Raw genomic sequence first — 27,122 nt, forward strand, 5'->3', positions numbered from 1 at the left:
AGAAACTGTTCTTCATTAAATTACTTTATACTACACAGTTTACCAGTTATGGTCATCATTTCCCTGTATATGGTGTGGAGTCAATATTAAATGGCATAATATTTTGGGGAAATGCATCTACTGGCAAAAGTTGTTTTATATGCCAAAAGAAAAATGTAAGAGCAATAGAAAATGCTGCATCAAGAAGCTCATGTGAGCCCTTATTTAAGAAACTACATATCCTTCCACTACCATGTCTGTACATTTTACAAGCAATAATATTTGTAAGGAAAATCTTAGAAAATAGCAACAATCTTGTGTCAACCAACCAGAGTATCCACCTGTATAACACAAGGAGAAACCAGGACATACATGTTCAACATGCACACACAACACTAAAACAGAATGGACCACTGCAAACAGGAAACAGACTATACAATAAGCTACCTATGAACATTAAAACAATAAAAGACACTTCAAAATTTAAAACTGCTGTCCATAAATATTTATTGCAAAAATGTTATTATAGTATAGATGAATATCTCAAAACATAAAAATTTATTGCCAAGGTTAAATATAATGTATGGAAGCTGAACCTTCAGTTGTGATAATATTAAGCCTAAATCAATGTAAATATTCTTGTATGATTTAAAAACATGTACTGTAAATCACAATGACTTGTCCAATATCATATTGTATACCTTGTGAAACAAATGATCAAAAGGACCAATAAATGTAATGTAATGTAAAAATATCTGACGCATCCTTCAGTTGCTTGCAGTTGCACATAGAACTGGAGACTGTGCTTTTTTTCCCAGCATAAATAAACATTACACTCTGTCAGTTTGAGCACATTATCAAAAGAATGATTTAGAATGAAATGGACCAAATTCCCAAACTAGTTTCTCTAATTGCTACTATTTCTGCAACAAGTGCTGCAGTGGAAAGGAGTTTTTCTTGGCTAAAATGCATATTAACTTAGTTAAGGGCACTATGGCCCAGGATCACCTATTAGCCCTTACCTCAAATTAAAATCAGTATTGAGAATAGTTGAAAGCTGGGATATATGGTATGACGATATCATGACAAGATTCACGAACAAGAAGAATCATCAAGTTAATTTGCTCTATAACAAATAACAGTCAAACTGCTACTCTACCAGTTCGTTCATAAATAACAGTGGTTGTCATTATTATTAGCAGTGGTGGTGATGATGGTGGTGGTGGTGGTGGTGGTGGTGGTAGTAGTAGTACTAGTAACAGCAATAGTAGTAGCAACAGTAATTATAATTTTCCTACTAGTAATGGTGGTGGTGGTCATTAGGAATGTTAGATGTGCTTACATTAAAAGGGAAGGAATTGGATTTTCCAATATGTTTCCTGGCCACCCCAGAATTTTGGTCCATTATCCACCACTGATGTTCCAGTAATTATTTCAGCTTGTTAACTGTGATCTGATTTTCATATCACTCAGTTACACTGCCACAAATGGTTTTTGTTTGGGTAACAACAGAAACAGCAAAGTCCTGTACCTATTATAATAACATATTTTCCTCCAGGTCATTTTCAGGATTACGGACATTCAATTGCCACACATTTTAAACATTTCTGACTTCACAGATTTTTAAATCTCATCTGTTTGTGTCATTCCATAGTTTATTTCTCTCTTATCTTGTGGTGTGTTCTTTGACAGGTGACTCTGAATAAAAAAGCTGACCTGACCCTGCTGAGGCCAATTATTATGTCTCCCTAAAACCAAACAAAGCAACCTTGGTTTCCAAACATCACAATCTCTACCAAATTTTCTATGTTTCTGTCAATCTTCCACTTCGTTGGAAGTGCACATTTTTTCCAACCTAATTTTGTCTGTAATCTGCTTAATTCAGTATTTCCCAAGAGTCAAGTCCAATTCTAACAAATTTTCTTCCTCATTCTATTTGAGCCTAATTAGGAGCATGGGGCTTGTTTTGACTCTTTACAAGGATCTTCCATTTCTTCTTATCCCAGAAAGCTGCCATTTTCTGGCTGTGAGCAAGCTTCCTCTCCTCTGTCCAATTTAGTCTGCTGGCTCCCATGCTCTTATTGCCGGTAATGGACACCAGGAATAGAGTGATATGGTTCAGCTATATATTTACGTTTGCAGTTCATGTTTCAGTTTCATTTTTCTTGCATCTGTCAAGTGGCTTAATGCAACAAATGCGACTCAAGGAATTCTTTATCATCAGATTGACTCTGCATAAAATGATTCCAAATCTTAAAAACCATAGATTGCTACTCACCATATAGAGAACCTGTAGAATGACATTAATAACAACAATATTGTTTGATTTTTAAATCTTAGTCAGATGGTGTATTTTACTTCATTTAACCTCCTTGCAAAAGCAGTAAGGATTAGAACACCTCCCTGACATGCTGTGTGACTCATATATTATGTTTTCTGAAAATGTAATATAATTTGGTAGACAAAACAATCTACTGATCAAGCTGTAGCAGGAGAAAACAGACATAAATGTTCAACAAATATGCAGGCTTTTGAGGACAGTGGCTCCTTCCTCTGGCAGAATGGTTAAAGGGGGAGGACAAGGGATGAAAGAAAAGGGCTGGTAAAGTTCAGGAAATAGGGAGAGTTGAGAAAAAAGCTCAGGATCCAAGGTCAGTGGAGACTTACCAGATGGGGTGAGAAGGAAAGACTGATTATTGGGGATGGCAGTAGACAAGATTCGAAAACCTGAGAGCCTAAAGGTGGAAGGTAGGGTAATAAGCAAGATAGTGATAACTGACCAAACACTGTGCAAGAGTTAATAAGAATAGAAAGCTAAGTGCATTGTCTGTGGTAGAGGTGGGGGAGGGGAAAAATAGACAGGTCAGAAAATAAAAGGCAACCTAAACAGAGACTAACAAAGGAATTGCTTCTGAGAATAAATGCTGATACCAATAACATTAGAGAAAATAATTAACATAAATAAAGGCCAGGTGGGTGATGAGAATTAAAAGACATGTTGTAACACCAGTTCCCATCTATGGTGTTCTGAGAAAATGGTGTCTGTGGGAAGAATCCAGATGGCACGTGTGGTGAAACAGGCACTGACGTCACAACTGTCATGCTGTAAAGCATGCTCTGCACAGAATATTGTGTACTGCAAGCATGCTACCCTTTGTCCATTCCCATTCATCCTAACTAATGACTTAGTGGTAGTCCTGCCACTGTAGACAGCCAAACAGTGTTTACATAACTGCTGATACACAAGATGTGTCAGTTCACAGGTGGCTTTCCGTTTGATACTATGTGTTTTGTGAGTTACGGGGCTGGTATAGATGGTGGTAGATGGGTGCAAAGGGAAGACTTGCAGTGGGGACTGTTTGAGGCATAGGAGACATGGGATAGGGAAGTGGGTGTATGGGGAACATAAGCTCTGGTCTATGTGTTCAGTGATTGAGATGGGGGAGGGGGGCAGGGAAACAAGAAGCTCTTCTAGGTTGGTGAGCAAAATTATGTCAGACAGAATGGATCTCATTTCAGGACAAGTTTTTAGGAAGGTATAGCCATGTTGAAGTAGATGATTAAAATAAATACATTCAATCAGGATAAAATTGTGTGATGAGAGGTGTACTCCTATGTTGTATTCTTAAGTTATTTTTTGGATGGATCAGCAGTACCAAGATTGGCTGTGATGGCCCAGAAAATCTGCTTTTGAACTAGACTGGTGGGGAAATCATGTCCTGTGAAGGCTGGTGTGTGAATGGTGGTGTACTGGTGTAAAGAGTCTGCATCTGAGCAAATACCAAATTTGTGTTGGGGGGCTTATTTGACATAGAAAAGATGGCAACTGTCAAAACGTAACTACTGATGTTTGTTAGTAGGTTTTAAGTGAATGGGATTCAGAATAAGACCAATGAACCCATGTCCCTCTTTACCAACATCCTCCATGTTCATGGCATTTTTGGTGCTGAACATTACTTCACACAATGCTTGCCTGTTTCCAAACCGATGACGTCCTTTGTGCTCACCTTAATCAACTTTATACTTCCCAACATGAACTTTACTTTTGGAGAGCAGACCTACAAAGAGATCAGGGACACAGCCATGGGAACCAGGATGGCTCCTTCCTATGTCAGTGCTTTCATGTGTCACTTGGAGGAAGCATTTCTGGGATCCATAAGGCTTTAGCCCCTGGTTTGGTTTAGATACATTGGTGACATCTTTGCCATATGGACTCATGGTGATGTTGACCTGTTAAAATTTTTGGAATCTCTTAGGATTTTGACAGTTCTCATTCTTTCCATGTTAAACAATCCCTCCTGTACAGCCTTGGTATTTGTCCAGCTGTAGACTACATACAGGAGTACATCACATTTCTAATGTCAGCTTCACTGGACATAATTACCCAACCAACCTAGTTCAAATGCACCTCTCATCACTCAGTATTATCCTGATCTTGAATATATTAATCAGCTACTCTGACAAGGTTACGACTTCTTAAAAGCATGCCCTGAAATGAGATCCATTCTGTCTGAGATTTTGCCCAGCACACTTCTAATAGCTTTTTGTTACCCCCCCCCCCCCCCCCCCCTCACCCTCCGAATACACTGGCACTCTCCAATCTCCGAATACGCTGGCCAGAGCCTATGTTCCCAGAATGATATTTTCACTCTGCAGTGGAGTGTGCACTGATATGAAACTATCCTGGAAGATTAAAACTGTGTGCAGGACCGAGACTCGAACTTGGGACCTTTGCCTTTCACGGGCAAGTGCTCTACCATCTGAGCTACCCAAGCATGACTCATGCAACGGTCCTGAGTTCGAGTCTTGGTCTGGCACACAGTTTTAATCTGCCAAGTAAGTTTCAGAGCCTATGCTACTTCTGCACCCACTTCCCTAGTCCATGGCTCTTATCCCTCTGACTGCTTCTGCTGCAAGACTTGCACACCTACTACATATGGCAACCCAGTAACTCAGAAAAGATAAACTACCCAAGGGAAAGCTATCTGTTAAATGACACATGTCATATATCAACAGTTATGTGAACACTGTTTGGCGTTCTCCATTGGTGTGGCTATCACTAAGTTATCAGTTAGGATGAACAGGCATTGACAAAGGTTGCATATTGCCAACACACAATACCCTGTTGCAGAGCATGCTCTATATCATGACAGTTTGATTATTCTCATTGATGCACTTCTTTTTCTGTACTGCACATCTCATTTACACCCAGTAATGTCACTTTCCTCTAAAGTCTCCTGTACCAACAGCGATACTTGTATAACCGACTCTTAATGTGATTTTCTCTGACGTTAATCATGACATCGGACATACAGATGAGTGAGATGCCTGCATGACTATTGATTTAAATCAAAATCTTAAGGATAATTTTTATTTTATTTTTTTACTGAACTTATAGTAATACTGAGTGAAACTTCCCTTTCTTTCTTCAGCATAATGTGGCAAGAATGTATTGTATCATACATATTTCTGTTATGATGGGTGTAAATTTTAGTCTAGTAACATGCTGATATACTATATTCCTTAGCCTCTACCAAACCTACTACAAAGCCATGGTATAAATTCACTTCATTATCTAACATTTCACTTCTTAAGAAAGATCTGGTCAAACACAAAGCAGACTTATAAAATGTATCTTTTGCATCTTTTGCTCCAAAGACTCCAGATCACAAATGTGGCCAGTTCACAACTGATAATACAAAAATGTTTCTCAGACTAATCCTACTCTCCCTTTACCATACCCTGCCTCCCTAGATCCTTCACACACACAGGTTAACTCCATTCTCTTCCTGCTACATCAAACAACTTTTAACTTTCAATACCTTCTATAAACTTTTCATCCAAATACAATTTTGTTTTGCCCATTGTCACCAACTCTTCTAACCTGCCACAAGTATATGAACACATTCCACCAACTCAACACTTGCAATTTCAACCACCAAAAATTCTCAGACCATGTAACCTGTCCAAACATTTGTCCTTACAATCATATCCAACCTACCATTGATCCTCCCCCTACAGCAGGGATCTCCTGTTCTGTCAACTAATTACAGTTTCTGAAATACTACACCCCTTCCCAACTCTAATATCTCTCAGAACAGCAAATCTTACTCATAAAACCTATTTCCATATCTCATTCCATTTGACTGATAACTACTATATTCACGCAATGAATCTGCTTCTTGTCTACCACTCCCAATTCATATTAACATAATACTTTATCTACCACCATGAATCTTATGATCTATTTATCATATTTGAAAAAATATCAACACAAATGGTCTTTTCCACAGTTCTTAGCATTAGCTGTGCCAGTTCATATACATCATATCAAGCAAGTAAAAGAAGTTCTCTGAGAAATCAGTGTACAGCTGGAAGAAAACTATTTCTGTTCCTCTCTTTTCACAAACAATGAACTAACTACAGGAGTCAGATTCCTGAAACTAGGAAAACTATCTGAAATCAGAATATTGTATTTCTAAAGCTTGTAATATACATGGACATAATGTCTACAAGGATTCTTCTCCAACTTCCTCAACAAATGACATTCACCACAAGAATTTGAATTGCCAAAAACTTTTATTACAGTTTAATATCAAAAATTAGAGCATCTCTTCTTACTGTATTGCACAAAACTTCTATATTTGCTGAAATGCAGCTACATAATAAATGGTAGGAATGGAAAAGTTAGTGTCAGTCAGGGAAGTTAAAGTTGTGGTGAGCACATTTTATTATTAATGACATTAATACAAGTAGGCTGGCAGAGAGAACTGAGAAAAAAACTGCCACTAACTATATACAATATTGTGAGTGTAGAAGGCCAAATGGTGATACTAATCTAAGCAACAACTTCAAAATAATTCTCTTGTTGTATTTTATGCCAAACTTTCTGTCAGTGACAAGGTAAACAAATTATGTAATCTGTAATTTACTTTCCCAGGGATTTTCACTAGTATGATAGTCACACAACCGGCACAAAGACAACATGCCAGAAACACCTGGAAAATTGATAACAACTTCTACAACTGACTCTAAAGAACATACATTACTTTCTGACACTTTGGTAACTATTACCCATATGCAAATGAAAAACAGGTCAAGTATTACCACTTAAAATCTTACTGACACATCATCAGCTTAATGTCACATTGTGTGGCAAAAGCCAAAGAGTAACTCACACCTTAAATACTTTAATATTGTTTAGAATTATTCTCCCACCTATTCAAAATAGAGATTCTGCAAAAGTGAAGTAGGTAAATAATTAACGGTACATCATAACAGTGATTGTGCTAAAACAGTGTATATTTTGCCATGAAAATAGAGAACATCCAAATAAATATAGTAGAAAAGTTCTGGTAGAATGTAAGGATTAAAGGAAACCTGTCACTAGAAACCAGAAGTGTTGGGTTGTTGATAGACACACACAGAAGAAGGAAAACTTGCTACTTTTCATAGTTATCCTTCGACAATATTGAGTAGAAACATACATACACTCTCACCCTCATACATACACATGCCTATGCCCCTACACAGTGCCACCTAGACTGAGATCCACAATGTTATTTTGTGGCAGATGGGCTAGTTGTGGCAAGGGTACTGCTGGGTGCAATGTGTAGAGAGGGGGTGGAAGGCAGGCAGAGGGACTGATGGTTGGTGGCTAGCATCTAAGAGGGAGGCCAGTTTGCTGGCTAGGAATGTGTGTGTGTGGGTGGGGGGGAGGGGGGAGGGGGGAAATGACAGATATGGTTGTAGTGGCCAGTGGGAAGTAGCACACACTGAAGGCAATGTGAGGACACGAACTGGGAGGGGGTGACAGGGTGAGGAAAGCCAAAATTGTTGGGTGAAGGGTTCAGAGACTGTGGTTTACCTCAGAGTAAGGCCAGAATGATTATGAGAGCAGAAGATGAGTTGCAAGAATAACTCCAATCTGTGCATTTCAGAGAAGCTGGTGGTGGAGAGAAGGATGCAGGTGCTTTGGGTTGTGAAGCAAGCATTGAAACTGAGCATGTTGTGCTTAGTCAAATGTTGTGCCACCAGATGGTCAACCTTGTTCTTGACAACAGTTTGGCAGCAGTCATTGATCCTGATGGACATCTGGTTGGGAGTCAGATGAACATAAAAGGCTCTGCAGTGTTTGAAGCAAAGTTGGTATATGATATGGCTGCTTTAAGATGTGACTTGGCCTCTAATGGTGTAAGATAAAACTGTAACTTGAGTAGACGATCAGGTGCTGGGTGGTTTAATCGGATAGTTCTTGTACACTGGTCTGCCACAGGGATATGATGCCTGTGGTATGGGGTTGGGAGTGGAAGTGGCATGGGGATGGACTTTGATGTTGTGTAGGTTGGGTGGGTAATGGACCACTGCGTTGGGAGGGATGGGAAGGATCTAGGATAGGATTCCCTCATTTGTTTTCTAGGAGTTGCTCATTTGCTGTCCAAACTGTGGAATTCCCCTCCCCCCCCTCCACCCCACCCTAAAATATGACCCCAAAAATCTCCTTCTATGGATTCCACCCCTCATTTGACAATGACCTTTAACTTTTCATAATCCATCAGTCCTAAGCTCTCATGAACCTGATACTGTAAAAACACCTCTCCATGGCACAGGCTTCCATGAACAACCTCTGCTCCCCCCACAAGATACTGTTACTGTGCAATCCTCATTACACACACAATGCCTCCTAAATGGAAACCCTTGCACTGCAGGGGCTTGAGGAGCATTCCAGACACTACTTCCATAAATTGTCCAACCTGCTGACATCCTACTCCTGCCTTGGGGCACTATTATCTAACATGCTGACATCCTGCTCCTACACTGGGGCACTATTACGCATCAACACCCATTCTTCTCACAGTGAACATCCTTGTCAACCCCACATAGCACCCAGACACTTCCCAGCAGACCTCTTCAATTTACCACATCCTATACAGCTCCCTTTCAACACCCCACAAAGCCCAGAACCTAAGCAAACCAAAAACCCTGTTATTAACCTGTCCACAAAATACTCAGTCCCACAGAATTCTGAGTCCTATCCAGAGTCCTAATTCCTCAGCCCCACCTGCCAATTTAACCATACTGGACTTGTCAAAGACCTACTCTCCTTCTACCGATCCCTACAGTGGAAACACTTCTTCCCCACCATCCCTCCAACCAAAGCCCACATAACACCATGCAAATGTGACCCTCCCTTCCACGTAGCTACTCTGTAGTCACCTTTCACAAATTACTTCCCTCCAACTTGGCCACACCATCCTTCCACAGGTCCCTTCATAAGAACACTAAGCTTTTGTCAGAAGGAAATACAACCATACAAAACCTGAAAATGAATCCAGACCTAATCATCCTCCTTGCAGAAAAGGGCTCCCCCACTGTTGTGATGAGCCACAGTGACTATCTGATTGACGTCCTCTGGCAAATGCCTGTCCAATTCCACCTACAAGCTCTGCCAGAGTGATCTCATTCCAGAAATCCAACATAACCTCAAATCCTTACTGAAATCTTTAGAAATTTAGTTAGTGTATCCAAAAATCTGAAAAACAGTAACCTAGTGATATCATCATGAGACAAAAGTAAATGGATGTAAAAATCCATAAACACAACCAGCTGTAGTAACACACAGCTGTCAAATAAAATTAACCTAAACTTAAATTGGAGATTAGTTTCCAATAAAAAAATAAAGCAGATGAATTCAACTCATACTTCACTAAAACTGTTGGAAGTCTCATAGATCACCTCAAGAATAACCATCTTCCAGAAATTGACTCATATATGCGCAGTGATACACTGTTCTTACAACCAACATCACAACCAGAGACAGAAAAAAATAATTCAAACCAAAAGAATGAAGAAGTCATTTGCAATATGAAACACAATCCAATGCTTCCTTTTCCTTGGGGCAGCAAAATTACTATTGGCCCCTATCCCGTACAATAAATTTCTTATTCCTGAATGTCACATTTCCAAATAAACTCGTAACTGCAGAAGTTTTACCAGTACACAAAGAGGAAATTAAGGAGGATACTAGCAACTACATACCAATTTCAGCATTCTCAGTATTCATCCAAATATTTGAATATACTAGTCACCATACTTAGCTCATTCCCAAAGAAAAGAAAAATTTTTCCCTGTGTTTAGCTCAGGTTTCAAGAAAAGAAAGCTACAGCTGATGCAGTATAAGTATTCCTTGATTTCACTCTAAGACTTGCTGACATGCAGCCAGCATTAATGCCTTGGTGCAGAATGTTAATTCATATAAAATAAGAGAAATTGGCTATGACAGAGTGTTTATCTCAAAGAAAATGAACAATATACTCAAACATCTGAGATTGAGCCTTAATAAATTTCTGGTACTGTACATTTCATCCATAAAACCATAAGACATGGGGTTCCACAAGGCTCAATCTCAGGCCTCTTGTAGTTCTTGCTTTATATAAATGATTTTCCCTTAACCTTACCCACCAACAGAGTTTCTCTCTCAGCTGATGACACCATGATTTGCATATCTGACACAAAAGAACAACTTTAGACTGCACTGAATAGAAGCACAACCGAAAAAAACTTATATCTTAATGTATATAGACTGCTCCTTAATGTAAAGAAGACAAGCCTAAGTTTTTACACTACACAGAAATTTCACTGGTTGCCACTATATCACAGAGTGGTAAACATGCTAAATTTGTCAAAGGAACAAAACTTCTAGAAGCTTCCACCACTGACCCACTCATATGGAAACATGACTGACATAACCAGAACTAAACTGAGTAAAGCATGTTTTATTGTTAGTTGAACAAGAAATGCAGTAGATATCAGTACTCTGATGTCAGTGTGCTAGAATCAGTGAGGTTGTTTAAACTAAAATGAGAGCAGTTATAACAACACTGTTGAAATAGCTAAAGGAAATGTGTAAAGCAACCTTTTTAGAAACTGAGGAGATTACCCCTCCAAAGTCAATATATACCAAAATTTCTACATATAACACAAAAGAAGCAGTAAACTTAATGTGAATTCAGACTGGTATCACCATGACACAGACAATAAAGGTTGGTTCCCCACTTGATTAAAGAACACAGCAAAAGTGTTAAATATAAGGGAATAAAATTATATATCAATATCTCCCCCCCCCCTCCCCCAAAGAAAAGAAACCTAAAGGATTTTAGAACAAATGTATGGTTCATGCTAATAAAGCTCTGCATTCACTGCATGCTGGCATCCTTAGAATCTGACCTGTCATAAAACGCAGCTGCACATTTGAATAACATGAGGCATATGTTTAACCCCTAAATGCCTGAATAAATTTCAAGACGAGAGAGCAAAATCTAAATTGTTGTGCTTTAGGGGTAACCGAAACACTTAAGAGACTGCAGCAATTGTCAGAAGTGTTGGTAGCCTTATGAAGAATCAGCATCTATAAGCACTGGCATTCAAAATCAGTTAACGTTCCAGTTATTACAAGAGCATTGGTATGATGTGAATTTGTGAAACTCAGCATTAAGGGGTTCAGTTATGTTATCTGCTTCTGTTTTATATGCAATAGTATGTAAATGGATAACCAGGTATGAATTATTTGCTGCAAATCTTACAGTCTGAAACATACTTGACTAATGTGATTACAATCTTGAGGTCATGTAATGGCCCACATAGTTCTGTAACAACTCAGAAAAAACAAGCAGTGACACAGAAATGAAAGAGAACTGCCCAAATGGATGCTAGCATCTACTAGCTTGCTAAATAACTGTTTATTTGGAAAAGCCTCTCTTAAATTCCAGGACACAACTTCAAAGTGATAACTGGCTTAAGCAGCCTTTCATGGCATGGTGAAATATGAAAAGAATAAAGAAAAAATGATGAAACATCAAATCCTGTCTCAAAGATGACCCTAATTAACCTCCTCCAGGAAGTCAACTGCCTACAGCTACCTGGTGCACAATAAATGACACAAGAAAAGGTAATACTACATTTAGAGTCTTGGCTTCGTAATACTTTATACTGGAATTAACTGTGTGTAACTGTGGATTTTGTGTAAACTGTCACTATATGGAGATTGATGTATGATAATGATATTGTTTCCTTTAGTGCTATATTGACTGAATGCAATGGACAATAAACTGTAATAGCAAATACATGTAAATCTATTTGTTGATCAGTTTACTTATAAAAATAAATAACAGATCTCTATTGCAATAGCGCACAACATAAAAATTGAAAAATCTCTTCCTTTATATGCAAGCAAATATCTTTGTATGACCAGCTGCATATATTAAGCCACAAGGTGAATAATCAAACACTGTGAAGGAGACATAATGCCTCTTTACAACATAAGAGGGTAAATTATATTTTTGTATCAATTTCATTATTTTTTTTGATCTTGTCACGTAAGGTTCACAACAATTACAGATGTAAAATGAGTTTCAGCTATAGATAAGGATAATTTTCTGGGCTGCGGGTAGGGATATTTTTCAGTGTGTGCATTCAGCAAGCACAATTTAGGTGTGTGTGTGTGTGTGTGTGTGTGTGTGTGTGTGTGTGTGTGATGTGGGGGGGCGCAAATACTCAAGCTCAAACAAGGACTCATCTGAAAGCTAGTGATTCAGTCTTCTCTGTGTGTTTGTCAATGGCTCAAAACCTCTACTATTCAGTGAGTTCTTACCTTTACTCCTAAATTCTATTGTTCTCTAGACTGAGTATATTTATTAGGAGGCATTAGAAAAATCTGTAAATAGAGCAGCATACTGTAAACAGAGGAATTAAATACCTACCTGCAATATAGGTGTGAGTAAGACTACGAAAAAACTATCAAAATCTGTCCTGTTTGGTATTACCAACCCATCCCCAAGTCACCTCTTTAAAATGTGATAACTTTCAACTAAATTACCTTCTGTGTTTTTATACAAGCATTAATCCAAATATTTACTGCAATCTGGACAATAAATGCTTATATCACAGTTTAATAATGGTAGTCTTTAATTTTTAAGAATGGTGGCTATATTGAGTGCCACAACATATAGATTTGATCACATTGGAAATGATGCTCTCACAGTGTTCATCCTATTTACAATGATACATTGGTCATTAATACTGTAAGAGCTTGCCGAGTGCACCATTCTTTACACATTTCTTCATTGCCTTTCAGCTCCCTAACCCTCAACTGAAAGAAGTCAAAAGACTTTGAATCTTAAGAACTAGATCCTCTCTTTTACTTTTTTTGTATTTGTGAAAACTACTGGTGATTTTAGTAAGAAGTTTCTATTACAAGTAAACAAAATATTTAAACATCTTTTGGTATATACTTTGAGTATTAATCTTAAGAAGTACTCTGCATGAAGCACAAAGCAGGATCACCACTTTTTAGTTGACAACACTATTTGAGCAAGGTGGAACTTGGTCCCATCAATCCACATTACTCTGTACAAAATTCTTTGGGGGGTGGGGCGGGGGTGGGGCGGGGTGGGGGGGGGGGTCGGTGGGGGAGGGAAGTCCTCTGTCTCCATTCCCCAAGCCCTTCTCTGATCACAGCCCAGAAAAAGTTCATGGATAACACTGCACAAATTTTGTTAGAAATGACTACCGAAATTACATGGGACAGCACATAAAACTTGGTATAGATACATAACACACTTATATAATTTTTTAGTATAGGTGTCACACAGTGCTAGTGTCCCAATGGGAAGAATACTGTTAACAGTTATTTTACTTTTACTCTTTTAGATGGTACGCAAAATATTTTATATTTAACTAAGGCTCAATATAACAATTGTTAACTGTATTCCACCAATTTTCAAATTTGACAGATGATATAGATAAAAGTGTTTCACTGAACCAGATTCAAAATAAATGCTACTGGGTTATGCAATAGCACAACATTATAATTTAGCAACACATACTATAAGCAAACATAAAACGGAAAACTTGAGTCACTAAAAGTTTATCACAATGTAAACCTACAATTAAAGACTTAAGCCTATACTTGTAAACATCACAAATATCACAAATAAAATATCAGTGAATAAAATTATATCTGGAATCGGTAAAATGTTTGTTATTCAATACAGAAATTTCACTGTGTCTTGAACTCTACTTTGCACATTATTTTTGGCAATAAGAAATGCAGGCCTAGTACCTTTCTGTAGTCTTCACAAAAATTAAGGCTGGAACGGTTTTCACCTAAAGATGAGGATATAAGAGAAGCTGAGCCCATGGCACCTCCAATAATGTGCCCAAACAAGCTCTGAGCTCCATAGCTCAAGCCTTCAGCAAACTCTTCTGGACCTTCCATAACACCCTGCAAAACATGTAAAAAACAATTCAGCACTGGATTATTATGAATAGAAAATCAATAACACAAATAAAGCTAGCAAAAGCCACATCTGTGGAAAAATGAAAGAAGGAACGAATACAGTGTGATGCTTTATGTAAACTTTCATACTTGCCTGATTTCTTAAATAAACCTTTATTTTGTTAATCTCTCAGGGCATTCAGTAAATTTTATAGCTCACTACATTTTCAGTTTTAGATTCTGTGTGGATGAGTGCTACTAGGCAAGTAAATGATACATATATGACTCCTCTAATAAAGTAAAAATTTGATAATTACTGTAAATGTCACACACACACACACACACACACACACACACACACACACACACACACACGTGCACACTGCTTGACACAAAAAATGAAGAACTTAAAAGACATGTCAGATGTCAATACAACTTTGTATACATGCACACCATAGGGGTGGGTATGTAAATGATTAATAGAGTTGCAATTCTCTGTCACAAGCAGAAGGGCCATCAAAGTGTATTAACATTGTACATGTTTAGTGCTGTTATCAGGCACAGTAAATTGTATAAGAGATGTGACCAGTGTCAGATATTGAGTGATCACAGTGAAGGACATTTAGGACATGCGTACAAGTATGAGACAGTGTTATCAGCACCTGACAAGAGTTTGAATAGGGCTTCATTGTGAGTCTCCATTTGGCAGGCTGATGGAGTCATCCTATATCCATATTTGTAGAGCAGTCAGCTGTAGTACTGAGCCCCAATGTTGGACTTTATAGGAGCATAAGGATAGGCATACATGTTGTCAAAGTTTTGGTTGACCGTGTCTGAGCACCAAAATACTGGATAGTCAAATTGTGCAACAAGCACAGTGAAATCCTGTCAAATCTGTGCCTGCCATCTGAGACCAACTAATGGACTCCCTGCAACATTCTGTGTTATTGCACACTATTGATTGGGGACAAGCAACAGACAGATTGGGGAATTACCACCCAATGTGTTGGCTGCTGCTAACATCTCAATAAAAATAGTAACATTTGAAGGAGTGCCATGACTAGGAAGCATGGATTACTGATGAATGGTGTTATGTTGTTCATCAGTGTAACACAGTTTTGTGCTACCCTTGATAACCGTCATCAGACTGTATGATGGTAGCCTGGGGAGAAGTACCAGTTTTTCAATATTTAAGGCAAGCACAGAGGAGGTACTCCTGGCATCATGGTGTAAGGTGCCATTGGGTATAACGTCAAGCCATGAATGGCAGTAATTGAGAGACATCTGGACTGAACACACAATGATACATCACAGACATACTATTTTCTATGTGTTACACCTCATGTGACAGTATGATGGTGCCCTTTTTTGCCCTAAGGGTGTGCTAGGCCACACATGACCTTTGTCTGTGTGAACTGTACATGTGACATTGAGGTACTCCTGTGGCCAACAAGATCCTCAGATCTGTCTCCGATAGAACAAATAATGGGTCTAGCTTGGATGTCAACTCCATCCCAGTGGCAGTATCCAGGACATCAAGCCCCAGTTACAACAGTTGTTGGCCTGTGTGCCTCAGGAGAGGATACAACAAATTTAAGATACTCTTCCCAACGGAATCAGTGCACATGTCCACACTAAAGGGGGTACAACATCATCATACTGATAAGTGGGTTCATCCTGTCAAGTTCCTTAGAAATCTGATTCAGTTTTGTAACTACTGAAATAACATCACATATCCTCTCAGTTCACAAAGATTCATTTTGTTTCCTCCTCTTCTGGGTAAGAATTTTTCTTTTTTGCTGTGTGTGTGTGTGTGTGTGTGTGTGTGTGTGTGTGTGTGTGTGTGTGTGTGTGTGTGTGTGTGTGTAATTACCACCTCTTTCACAAATCACTCACTTATTTATTAGCTTCCTTTTCTACTACTTCACCTGAGACTGAAAGGTATAACAGTTAAAGATATACAAACAGTATGTTTTTAGAGAATGCTCCAGATACATCACAGCTTTTTCATATGACATAATAAAATATGAAATGAGCCTGTGTTGATACTGGTGCTGGTTTCTCATGCAAAAACTTTGTATTTAAGGCCTTGGCACTAACCTGCCTATAGCTCTACAGAAAAGTGATGTGATTAATTGCATAATGGAAAAGGTAATATAAGATGAAAGAAATGCATTAAACTTTTAGAGGTATACAAATACTACCATAACAAACATTTAACATTCTTTCCACTAGGAATTGTTCACCGCATATAAGGAAATAAATACCTCACTTTTAAATAATTTTATTTCAAGAATAGGTCTTATGGACCCCTCGATTATTATAAATAGAAATAACAACTATAAAAGTTCATATAAATGTAAGTAAAAAACCCAACTGTATTAGTCACAACCACCTTATAGTTACACAGTCATACATTAAATCCAAGGAGGAACCATTCAGCACAGAGAAATAAAAGGGTTTCCAATAAATTCATGTGCCTTATATGTTAAAGATACTGGTAATCATTACATAAGAAGGTATCAAAAATCATGATATGGAGCTCTTACCAAAAAAGGTTCATAAAAGAACTCATCAGTACCATCCGAAAAGTCTGTAATTAATCCATATGGGTTTCCAAGAATATCAATACCCAAAACAAGAACATAAAACTGCTGAATTATCTGACCGAAGTAATGAGACTGAATATCAGAAACTTGTTGGCAGAATGTTGTGCATATTCCTTTTTGTTCATAATAAGCCATACTGAAACAAAGAACAAATCATTGTATGTATGTACATTGTCAGTGAAAATATATGCATTAAAGAAACAAAAACATTATAAAGCTATAGGTACATAAGAAAATAACGAAGTATAGAATATTCTCCAAATTTATTTAGTAAATTTCTGTATAAACTCCCACAAATACTTAATTTAACATTCGACTTTTTTGCTTGATCAATAGTAGCAATAAGTGTAACCAGAAAATACTTCTTTCCTACTTACTTCAGTTTTACTCCTTTAACTTCAGTCAGGTTAGTGCCAAATGATGTTATGAAGATGTCAATCATATCAGAACTAAAGAAATGTTTCTTTCTTCTGGAGATTAATGGGCCATGACATGAGAAACTAAACAGAATTTTAAGAGGTGATAAGTGGATATACTCAATAACTATTTTTCGATCATTTATCGGTACCTGGAAAAAAAAAAAAAAAAAAAAAAAAAAAACATTTTAGTGTTATTATGTTCAGAGCAATTGTAAAGGGTGATACTGAATTAAAGTTACCTTTGGCACAACATTTGCAAGAGGCATGTGTACTGTAGAAATATCTGCTCTCATTCTTACAGATGGCTTCACTTCATTCTCCCATTTTGCAAAAATATCATACACTGATAACAGAAATCCTGTGTCTAGTTGGAGAGCAAATTCTTGTATTAGTATTTTTATGTACCTGTAAAAAACAGAGAACATTTGCAAATTTAACTAGCACTGAACTGTGCAACATATTTATGAAATGTTTTAGGACTCTGCTATTTGTATTACATCACAAAAATTATAAGACTGTATCCTGTTTTCTAAATCATATAATTAAGTAAATTAAAACATTACACCAAGTGAAGAAACTACAACTAAGAAATGAAAATACAGAAAATTTAGGATATAAGAGAGAAAGAATTGGTGGAGTACATTGAAGGAAAATGGTCATAGAGGTAAAATATTAAAATAAACACAAGTACAGTAACAAAAAGAAGATATGTTCAGTAATATATGATTAATAGAAAGTTACAAACTGGAACATCATGCATAATATAAACTTCTTGATTATGTGTACACACAAACAAACAATAGCTTTACAGGGAAAAGACAAGGTGTCAATAAGTGTTGAGGTCATGATTTGTGTTTATGATGTACTAACTGGCTTTCAAGACATGTTAAAAGAGTCCATTAGTTGGGAATGCTGAACTGAATAGTCAAGTTTCTTTTGATATGTTAACCAACATTCGGTTTATTATGAACCAGCAACAATTACAACTACATGTAATGATACTAAGATGGCTATTACAAAGCAGTTACTGGCCATAGGTCTCACATAATTCTGCACATCTGTTTCTTTTACCTGGGCAAGATGTAAGGAATTTTTGAGGACACTGTTCAATAATTGGTATAATTGGTATACTGCTCACAGGTTGTGGTAGTTACGTGGCAGCCTCAAGTGAGACACCTACAAATTTATGAAAACACAATTTTTAGGCATGAACTCTAAACTGAGACTTTCTACAGTTAATAAGAGACATTTTTCCTGTGATGATCTTAGGAGAAGGTTGAAATTTAAAGCAATTGTAAACAATTTATTAGTGATTTATGGTCACTGGGGTTCAACAGTGTTGTTTGCTTGATTAACTTTAGGATAAAGTCCTAGTAACAAGAGGCTCCTTCATTATATCCTGTGACTGGTATATGAATCAGGGTTTCCTGGATGTCAATGGAAACTTAACAGATTATTACTAGTCATAATAGCTACAGTTGCTAGAGGGCAGCTTTCCAGAACACTATTTACTGGTTTAGTAGAGGACGGAGGTAATTTTTATGGGTATCACTGCCTCATAAACTTTCACAGAGATAAGGCAGAAGGTAAATTTCGATGATTGGACAATCTTTGAGACAAAGTGGATGTTAATCAAAATGTATAAAAAAAATTGGGCATAGAGGAGTGAGAGTGATATCTGGAAGGTATCATGGAGATATGTGTTTGGCACTGGTGGAGGAGGCTGTACCTGCCAATCTTAAGGTGTTAATATTATGGGAAATGAAGCAGAAAAATACTTCTTTCCATTTCCATCATAACAACAGAAGATTATTCTGGATGGTCAAAACATTTTATACACTGGATTCTTTTGTTGAATTCTCTGCACAGCAATAAGGCAGTATGTGTAAGTAAGAAACTTCTTACCACCATCACATGTAACTTATCTTAGTGTCTTTATAATAACACCCAGGTCAGTACTGAGTACTGCAGATTCCTTTGGATTCCATAATCTAAAAGCATTGTCTGGGAAAAACTACCTTTTCTCTTGGCAGTAGGTGATGTCATTAACTAGCATGTGAGTGGACTATATCTGGAAAGTACAGATCTCTTATTCCTACACTGCTGTTAAGATCAGTTGTTACCTGGTCAAGGCAGCTAGTTAACCTTGCAGATTTCATAATTTTTATGGGTTTTTTGGTACTGAGCATTAAAATTTCCAACTGCCACATCTGTCAGTTTCTACTAGAGGAGGAACATTAAATTCACTACATTTTATTATATTTTTAGAGATATTTTGTCTAACTTTTTTTAGGAATAGAGCCAAGCTTCTAAGTTTCCATTTCTATTGGGGAATCTATGTACAAGTATCAAACATATATTTAATTCTGGGATTACTGACTCTGAAAACTAAATGTCTTTGTCAGTACAACAGTTTCACATACATTAAGGTGCTCATCTCTATTATAATTTCTCAAAAATATAGAAGTACCATCAATTGGAAGTTTTGTCTGCAATACAGAAAAACTATATTTGGGGTAATACATGTATGTAGAATGAGTATCCTTTAATCAGTGCTTGCTAATGCACAAGAAAATAATGTACAGCTTATCACATCAAAACCAGAATCAAGTCTAAATCCAAATGCTCGATTGACAGTGAAGTGAAAAACATAACTGAAAGTGCATTAGAGCACCAACGTACAACCAGAACAGAACTGAACACCTAAATGAGGAGTGTAGCTGTTTGTACAAAAATCAAATGTTCCAGAATATACAAACATTACAAACATAAGAAATTTCAATAACATTCCAGAACTGATAAATCCTAAATGCCAACTAAATGTGGGTGGTTGGATTTGAACTGTCACCCTGCAACATGTTAGTCAGTGACACTAACCATTATGCCACACTGCATGCAGCACATATCTTGACATTGCTCTATCTCCTAGACAAACAGCAGCTACCTGCTTAAGAACCTCTCATTGGAGCTGGCTACAGCTCCCTAGATCCAGATCTTGTCAGTTGTCCTCTGTATGACAACGCTGGTGGATCCTCATGTTCTGATCATGTAGTCACATCCTATTCACTGCAAGGGGCTTTGAAGGAAGCCCCTTCTGTTGAAGCTTTTCAATCATTGAGTGGGTCTTCAGTTTCCTTTAATGAGAAGGCCTCATTGTCAATCTGTGACTCTGTGGTAGTAGGGCTTCATATGGAGTACATGGACAACATCTCTGCACTTTCATCTCTGTGATGAAGTGTCATAATCCTCAACATCAAATGTAACACCTGACAGGTGATGAAGGATACAATATGGCTGCAAATAGTACTTTAGTAACATTTCCAATTGTCCCATTTACCACATCAGTGTAAAAATCGATAACAAGTCTCTCAGCCTGTATTGCACTGGCTGGTATTTGATATTACAGTGGTCTTTGTCTTCATCCTGGGTGTTCAGTGCTTGGATATGAGCGAATTGTCTTGCTTCTTCAGTCCTGGTGATGAAATGGTTCACATAGTCATCCCGAGTATTGTCCAGCTGAAACAGGAACAGTATAACCAATGCCATTCAGCCTTGAGATGGTGGATCAGAAATAATAGTGTGAAACTGGTAGTACCTCGTTTTGTAGTGTTGTACGTGAATCTTATGAGATGCAGTACTGTATTCCAGTCGCTCTGTTCAAGAGCATATCTGCCAATATATTATTAAAGTGTTCTGTGAGACCATTCATCTGTGGATGATTGAGAGTTGTCATTTCTGGGTGATGCTGCAGTGTAAAATAACCTGTGATACTAATCTTGACTGAAAAACTTTTGTAAAATCATAAATGATCACACATGTGGCTCGGTGCTTCAAAACGATATCTTCTACAAGAAATCTCACAATTTCCAGAGCCTCAAGACTCAATGCAGATTTGGTGACAGCATAGCAGGTGCGGTAGTCCGGGCAGACTATTATCCATCAGTTCCCATTTGTTGACATCAGGATCAACCCCAAGAGGATGATTCCAGTTTGATAGAATGGTGCTGCTGCAGGTGGAATTGATACCAGATACCCTGGAAGTAACTGTGGCTCACGGTTCCATCACTGGCATTCCATACAAGGGCTTATACAGTGTCTAACAGATTGATAGAGACCTGGTCAGTGATACTGGTGTCTATTTCTGCCTAGATTCTTCATGAATCCCAGGTGACCAGATGTTCAACCATTGTCAAAAAATATCAGGACAGCTAGCCATAGATGAGTTGGGCTGATGAACAACTATTTTCTCCCCATCATACCGTACTTCTGCTTATACAATGTTCTGTTTATGAACTGGAGTTCTTCTGTGGCCAGTTCCTTATTCCTGAAGGATTTTATGATTTTGAATACTGCTGGAAGTTCCCCCTGTTTAGAAGAAATGTCATTTAATGGCAGGGATAACAGATATAATCCACGATGCTGGGTTCCATGACAGAATTATTTGAAAGCCATTTGGTATCCTGAGGCTGCAATGTTAGTGGAGTGACATGGCACAACAAGAACAGCCCAGTGCACTGAACAGAGCAGTGCTGGTGAAACAAACCATTGCTATTCAGTGCATTTGATTATGGTGGGTCTGTAAGCAGAGTGGATTGGAGCAGAGTGACACAGAGCAGTGCTGAGGGAATTAAACATGATTGCTTCTGAGAACAATGACCTGAGCATTCAAGTAACTCTGGCTGTTTTCTGGCAATGCTGGCAGTGTTCAGCTGTTGATGTGGATAGCAGCATCAGTACTGTTGCTGGTGGTTATGATTCTTTTGTTCTGTTGTTGAGAAAATGGTATCAGCAGACACCATGATAGAACTGTTTTTTTCTTGGTGTCTTTTGTGGGGACCAGTGGGAAAAGAATCATCACAACTAATTCATTTTGGACATTTATGTAATGAGTTGACAGCAGAATCACAGACTACAAGTAAAAAGTATTATTCCTCAATCCCTCATTTCTTTCACTGTAATGATGAAGTTGAAGTAGCAGTTGACAAACACATGAAAATCCTATTTTATTATATGAGAAATGCTACATTTAAAGCAGTAATAAAGTTTTGTCCTGTCTGATAAGTGCCCTGCATAAAAAGCTTGATTTCTAATATATGTTGTGCATCAACACTTGGGGATTCTTCTACATCAATGACAGTGTTCTGCAGAACAGATGTATATTTCATAGAACTGTCAGAGCAGGCTCCACTGAGCACTCAGTATTCCAAAAGCATATTAAATTAATCATCAGTATCTGGAAAGGCATCTTTGAAACTTTCTTTTTCTGGATCTAAAACCTATTGACTGTACGATTTAATAAAATGCCTCAACAATGGATATGACAAATCTACAATGAATACAAAAGCCAATACAACTGATCTCTTTGGTAGTGGAGACTCTAGTAGTATATTAAGCTTCCTTTCTCGCATCAATTGAAATACAAGAGAAGAATGAAATGTATCATCATTACTTTCTATCCCATATCCCCCAACATTGATTATAATGAATTTTCCATGAGTATGCTTGGGAAGAAATTGTTACAGCTAGAAAGAAAGATGGATCAACTAGCAGAATAAGCACTGGAGATGAACAACTGAAGAAGGTGGAAAGTTTCAAGTACCTAAGAAGTGTGATACAGGAAAATGGAAGAAATGAGAAAGAGAGCAGTGAATGTGGCAGACAGGCAGAAGCACTCTTGTGAATTGTGGGAGCCTGGTTGGGATCAAACGCACCCTACAAAAATCAAAGAAGTAACATATATAAGTTACTACATCCCAATAATAACCCACACATCTTAAACATCGATAATGTAGGAAAGAGATATAACCGGGCAACAGGTGCGTGAAATGAAGTTCCTCAGAAGTAGGTTGGGAGTAACAAATAGAGATAAGATGAGGAGTGAAAGAGAAAGGAAAATAGTAAAAAAGGAATCATTGCAGAGCAGGATAGAAACATCAAGGCTCAGATGGTATGAACACTTAAAGAGAGTGAAAAACAAGAGAATTCCCAAGAATTTACAGGAAATGGAGATGTGAAGGGAACAACCAAGAGGAGGACCAAGGGATAGATGGCTGAAAGGTGTGGAGGAGTTTACTGAAAAAAGAGGTGAGCACTGGACCAGAGTGAACACAGACAGATGGTGAGAAAACAAAATGAGATGGTGAGGCTTATGTTCCAGACAGACCCAGCCTGGGGCAGGAAACTGTGTAAGATGATGATGATCTGCAACTGCTTGTACTACAATTGAATGAAAATGTTTAGAACTATAAAATGTTTTACCGGGAATTTTCTGAGCATTTTAGATTGAATATAATTTCCACCAGCATTACTGACTGCATTTGGAAAGTTCTGTATCTTATGTAAATTATTTACAATATGTAGAAAGTAATTTTCAGAGGGCACTTTCATGTAGAGTGGTTGGAGGCAATAACACAACACTTTGGTAGTTGACTCTACAACTCTAACAATGGTTGTGGATCTTATTGTGAATGTCAGAGACGTGTCTTGAAAACTTGACAGGATGTCAAACACTAATCTTCTCCTTCTCATCTCGAAAACTTCTTCTTGTTTCTAGGAATCTGTAACAATTCTCATTTCACCAGATGTCAATGACCCTTAAAAATTACATTATACCATTGAAAAACTTCATAGTTACTTGTATATTGTGATAGATAAGGATATTATGCACAGTAAACATAAAGCAACATACTCTTCTCTTTGTGTGCTATCATCTGCCAAAACCTTGTTTAAATATATCAAATGATTTACGAGATACAAGAGTGCTATGGATATTTCATTCTTGCTGTATCATCAGCATGAGCAGAATGGAGAGTGCTATACACAGTCAATTTTTTCATGAACAGAGTTATAGATCCCATGAAAACTTTAAAGAATTGTTCAATATGTTAATAACATTTGGTAGGCAGTGACAAAAATTCATAGTGACCTCAATTTTTTTTTATTAGAAACTGTTCAACTCTCTTATAGTAGTTTATTTCATTTTTAGTATCAGATTAACTATGCCAGGTAATGAAATTATAAGCAATTCACCATGAAGCTGATGAGTAAAGCTATGAGATGACCAGAATCATTTTTACCAAGTAGTTTCTCTAAAATCATTTGAGAAAGGTTTCAGACTGGCCAGTTTGCATGTTTTGTTTCACACAGTTAAGTAAGCCTGCTAGCTACTGCCCTACTCCTTTGCCCCACTTCACCTGGACGCAAAGGAGCATTGCGGTAGCTGTCTGATGCACAGCTACACTCTGTGCTGGTGCACCACTCCACTATAATATGGGACTTACTCTGCATCACTTTTTGTATACCTCTCTGATGTCATATTCCTGAAGTCTTGGTGACTGACTCACCAGCTGACCTAATGGATACTTCAGGATAGTCAGCCAGCAAACATACTGATGGAAAAAAAACACAACACCAAGAAGGATTTGTCAGAGGTAAACGAAAGTTGATAGCCATGTTCCTACATCTAAAAGATGACGTCTATTCAGATTTCACATCAGTAGCTTACGAGTGGTGCTAGTAGTGCTACTATAAGGATGCAAATCAGGTTTCATTTAAATATGTGCTGTCACAGTGATGAGCATTACTGTAGTTACTTTTAAGATTGGATGTAGAGAGTCGACGTTAGTCAAGAATGTTTTTAAGATGACAAGGACAAGGACAACAGCTCACTGAGTTTGAGCAATCTTGTGTAATGGGGCTATGAGAAAGCTGGATGTCCTTTCCATGATACTGCAGAAAGAACTGGCAGGTATGTACCACTGTGCACAACTGCTAGCTGTGAAGGTCATGGTAAGGTATGGTCACAAGAAGACTGGGCTGTAGACAGCCACGTGGTGCTACCAAGAGGGAAGACTGTCATTTTTTGCGTATGACTGTGATACATTATACTGCATCTACAGCGAAAATCTGAGCAGCAGTTGACACCACAGTAACACAATGAACTGGTACAAATTGGTTACTTCAATGATAGCTCTAAGCCTGACACCCAGCTCAATAAAGGGCACATTGGAGGTCTGTTGTGTTTTCTGATGAAAGCCAGTTCTGCCTCAGTGACATTGATAGCTCTGTGTTGGTTAGAAGGAGGCCAAATTAGGGCCTGCAAGCAACTGGATTTACACCTGGAGTTATGGTCTGGGATGCAATTTCGAAAGACAGCAGGAGCACTCTCGTGGCTATCTCATGCACCCTGCCTGCAATTTTGTACATGAGTCTGGTGATTGAATGTGTTTTGCTGCCATTCCTGACAGCATTCCAGGTGAGTTTTCCAACAGGCTGCATTCACCCACATACTGCTGTTAATCTAACATGCTCTATGGAGTGCTGACATCTTGCCTTGCCCTGCTCAATCCCCATATCTGTCTCTAATTGAGCACATATGGGATGTCATATGGTGGCAATTCCAGTGTCATCCATGACCAACATTATCTGTCCCTATACTGACCAACTAAATGCAACAGGCATGGAACTCGCCAATTATTAATGTACCAGCATATCACACTTGCAATGACTTTTCTTGCATTTATATTAACCTGTGATTCTGCCATGTTAATCACTTAAATAAGTTACCTAGACTAATGCATTCTTGAAATTTCATTGCTCTACACTGATTATTTCATAGTGTTGTGATTTTTTTCTGTTGGTGTAGACTTGTGGTCCATTACAATGGTGAATGGTTTACCAAATAAATATAGTCAGAACTTGTTGATGTCCCAGACAACTACAAAGCACTCTTCTTTGTTTGTAGATTAGTTCCTCTCAGATGTGGAGAGTACTCTGAAAGTATATTCTATCACCTTTTCATCACTCCAACTGCTCCTACCCCGTAACTGTCAGCATCAATGTGAAGTTCTTTACCAGCACACTCATTATACAATGCTGGGACTGGAGATGATATTAGCATGACCTTAAGGGCAAGGAAAAATCTTTTTTGCACCATATTACATGAAAACTTGACATCTTCCTATAGCAATTTTGTCTTGGTACAGGAATTCTTTTATGAATCATTGATAGTACAAGCAATTTCTGAGAAAACTTCTTGTATCACAAAGGTGTCAAGGAGTCAGAAAATCTGTGATTGTTATTATTCTATCTGGATCCAGATGGACTCCATTGCTACATACTAAGTCCCAAAACATTTTTGTTTCTCTGGTTGTGGAGAGGATCATTTCTTGTATTCAGGTAGATAGGTGAATGCTGATACCTGTCTAAGGAAATGTGGACTGGCTACAGCATCTTGGGGAGCAACCTCATCCAGTGTACAGTGATGATCTTCATCCCACAGGTTGACTACAATTGTCTGCAGTTGATTGGCATGATTAGATCTGTTGTGGTGATTGATGTCTGGTGGCATAGTAGTAATCAAAAACTCATCTTTTTCTCTGCATTTGGGTACAATGTGTCTAGGTTAAGTGGAAACATACCAGCATGTTGTCCTCTGTCCTTTAAATGTTTGTCCTTCTGTGGGGAGTTCTTGCACTGGTTGAATGCTGGGTTATCATTAGAGGGTTGCAGCATAAGTTCAAATTGGCCAAGTTGAAACATAACAAGTTGGAACTATTCCACTTGCAATTGTTTCTAGTCCTTTTAATAATCATACCATTTGTATTTCAGTTAACTGTACTCATGCTAAGTATGGCATATGTCATGCACATATTCTTATTTATGTAGTATGACCTGTAATTTCATAACCTGTTTTAGGCTTTATCACCAGATGATGATTGTGGTACATTTAGTTCCATTGCAAACTTTATTAATTAAAGGAAATGGGTATTTGAAACTGTTACAACAATGATAATAATGAAATCTGAGTGTGCTATTCACTAGTTGCAAGAGTATTGACTT

The 27,122-nt window shown here is 37.8% G+C and overlaps 1 protein-coding gene across 3 annotated transcripts in view; it reads right to left on the reverse strand.

The window, feature by feature from the left end:
• LOC126297832 (intermembrane lipid transfer protein VPS13A-like) overlaps positions 1–27,122 on the reverse strand; it is a 759,301-nt gene that overhangs the window by 91,622 nt on the left and 640,557 nt on the right. For all 3 annotated transcript variants that reach the window (XM_049989081.1, XM_049989080.1, XM_049989079.1), the window contains exons 55-58: positions 17,522–17,687; positions 17,241–17,431; positions 16,804–16,999; positions 14,099–14,260 (exon numbers count right to left, since the gene is read on the reverse strand). In XM_049989081.1, coding sequence (XP_049845038.1) covers positions 14,099–14,260; positions 16,804–16,999; positions 17,241–17,431; positions 17,522–17,687 — 715 coding nt within the window. The remainder of the gene's footprint in view (positions 1–14,098; positions 14,261–16,803; positions 17,000–17,240; positions 17,432–17,521; positions 17,688–27,122) is intronic.

The sequence above is a fragment of the Schistocerca gregaria genome, chromosome X (genome assembly GCF_023897955.1).
Source record: "Schistocerca gregaria isolate iqSchGreg1 chromosome X, iqSchGreg1.2, whole genome shotgun sequence".
NCBI classification, from domain to species: domain Eukaryota; kingdom Metazoa; phylum Arthropoda; class Insecta; order Orthoptera; family Acrididae; genus Schistocerca; species Schistocerca gregaria.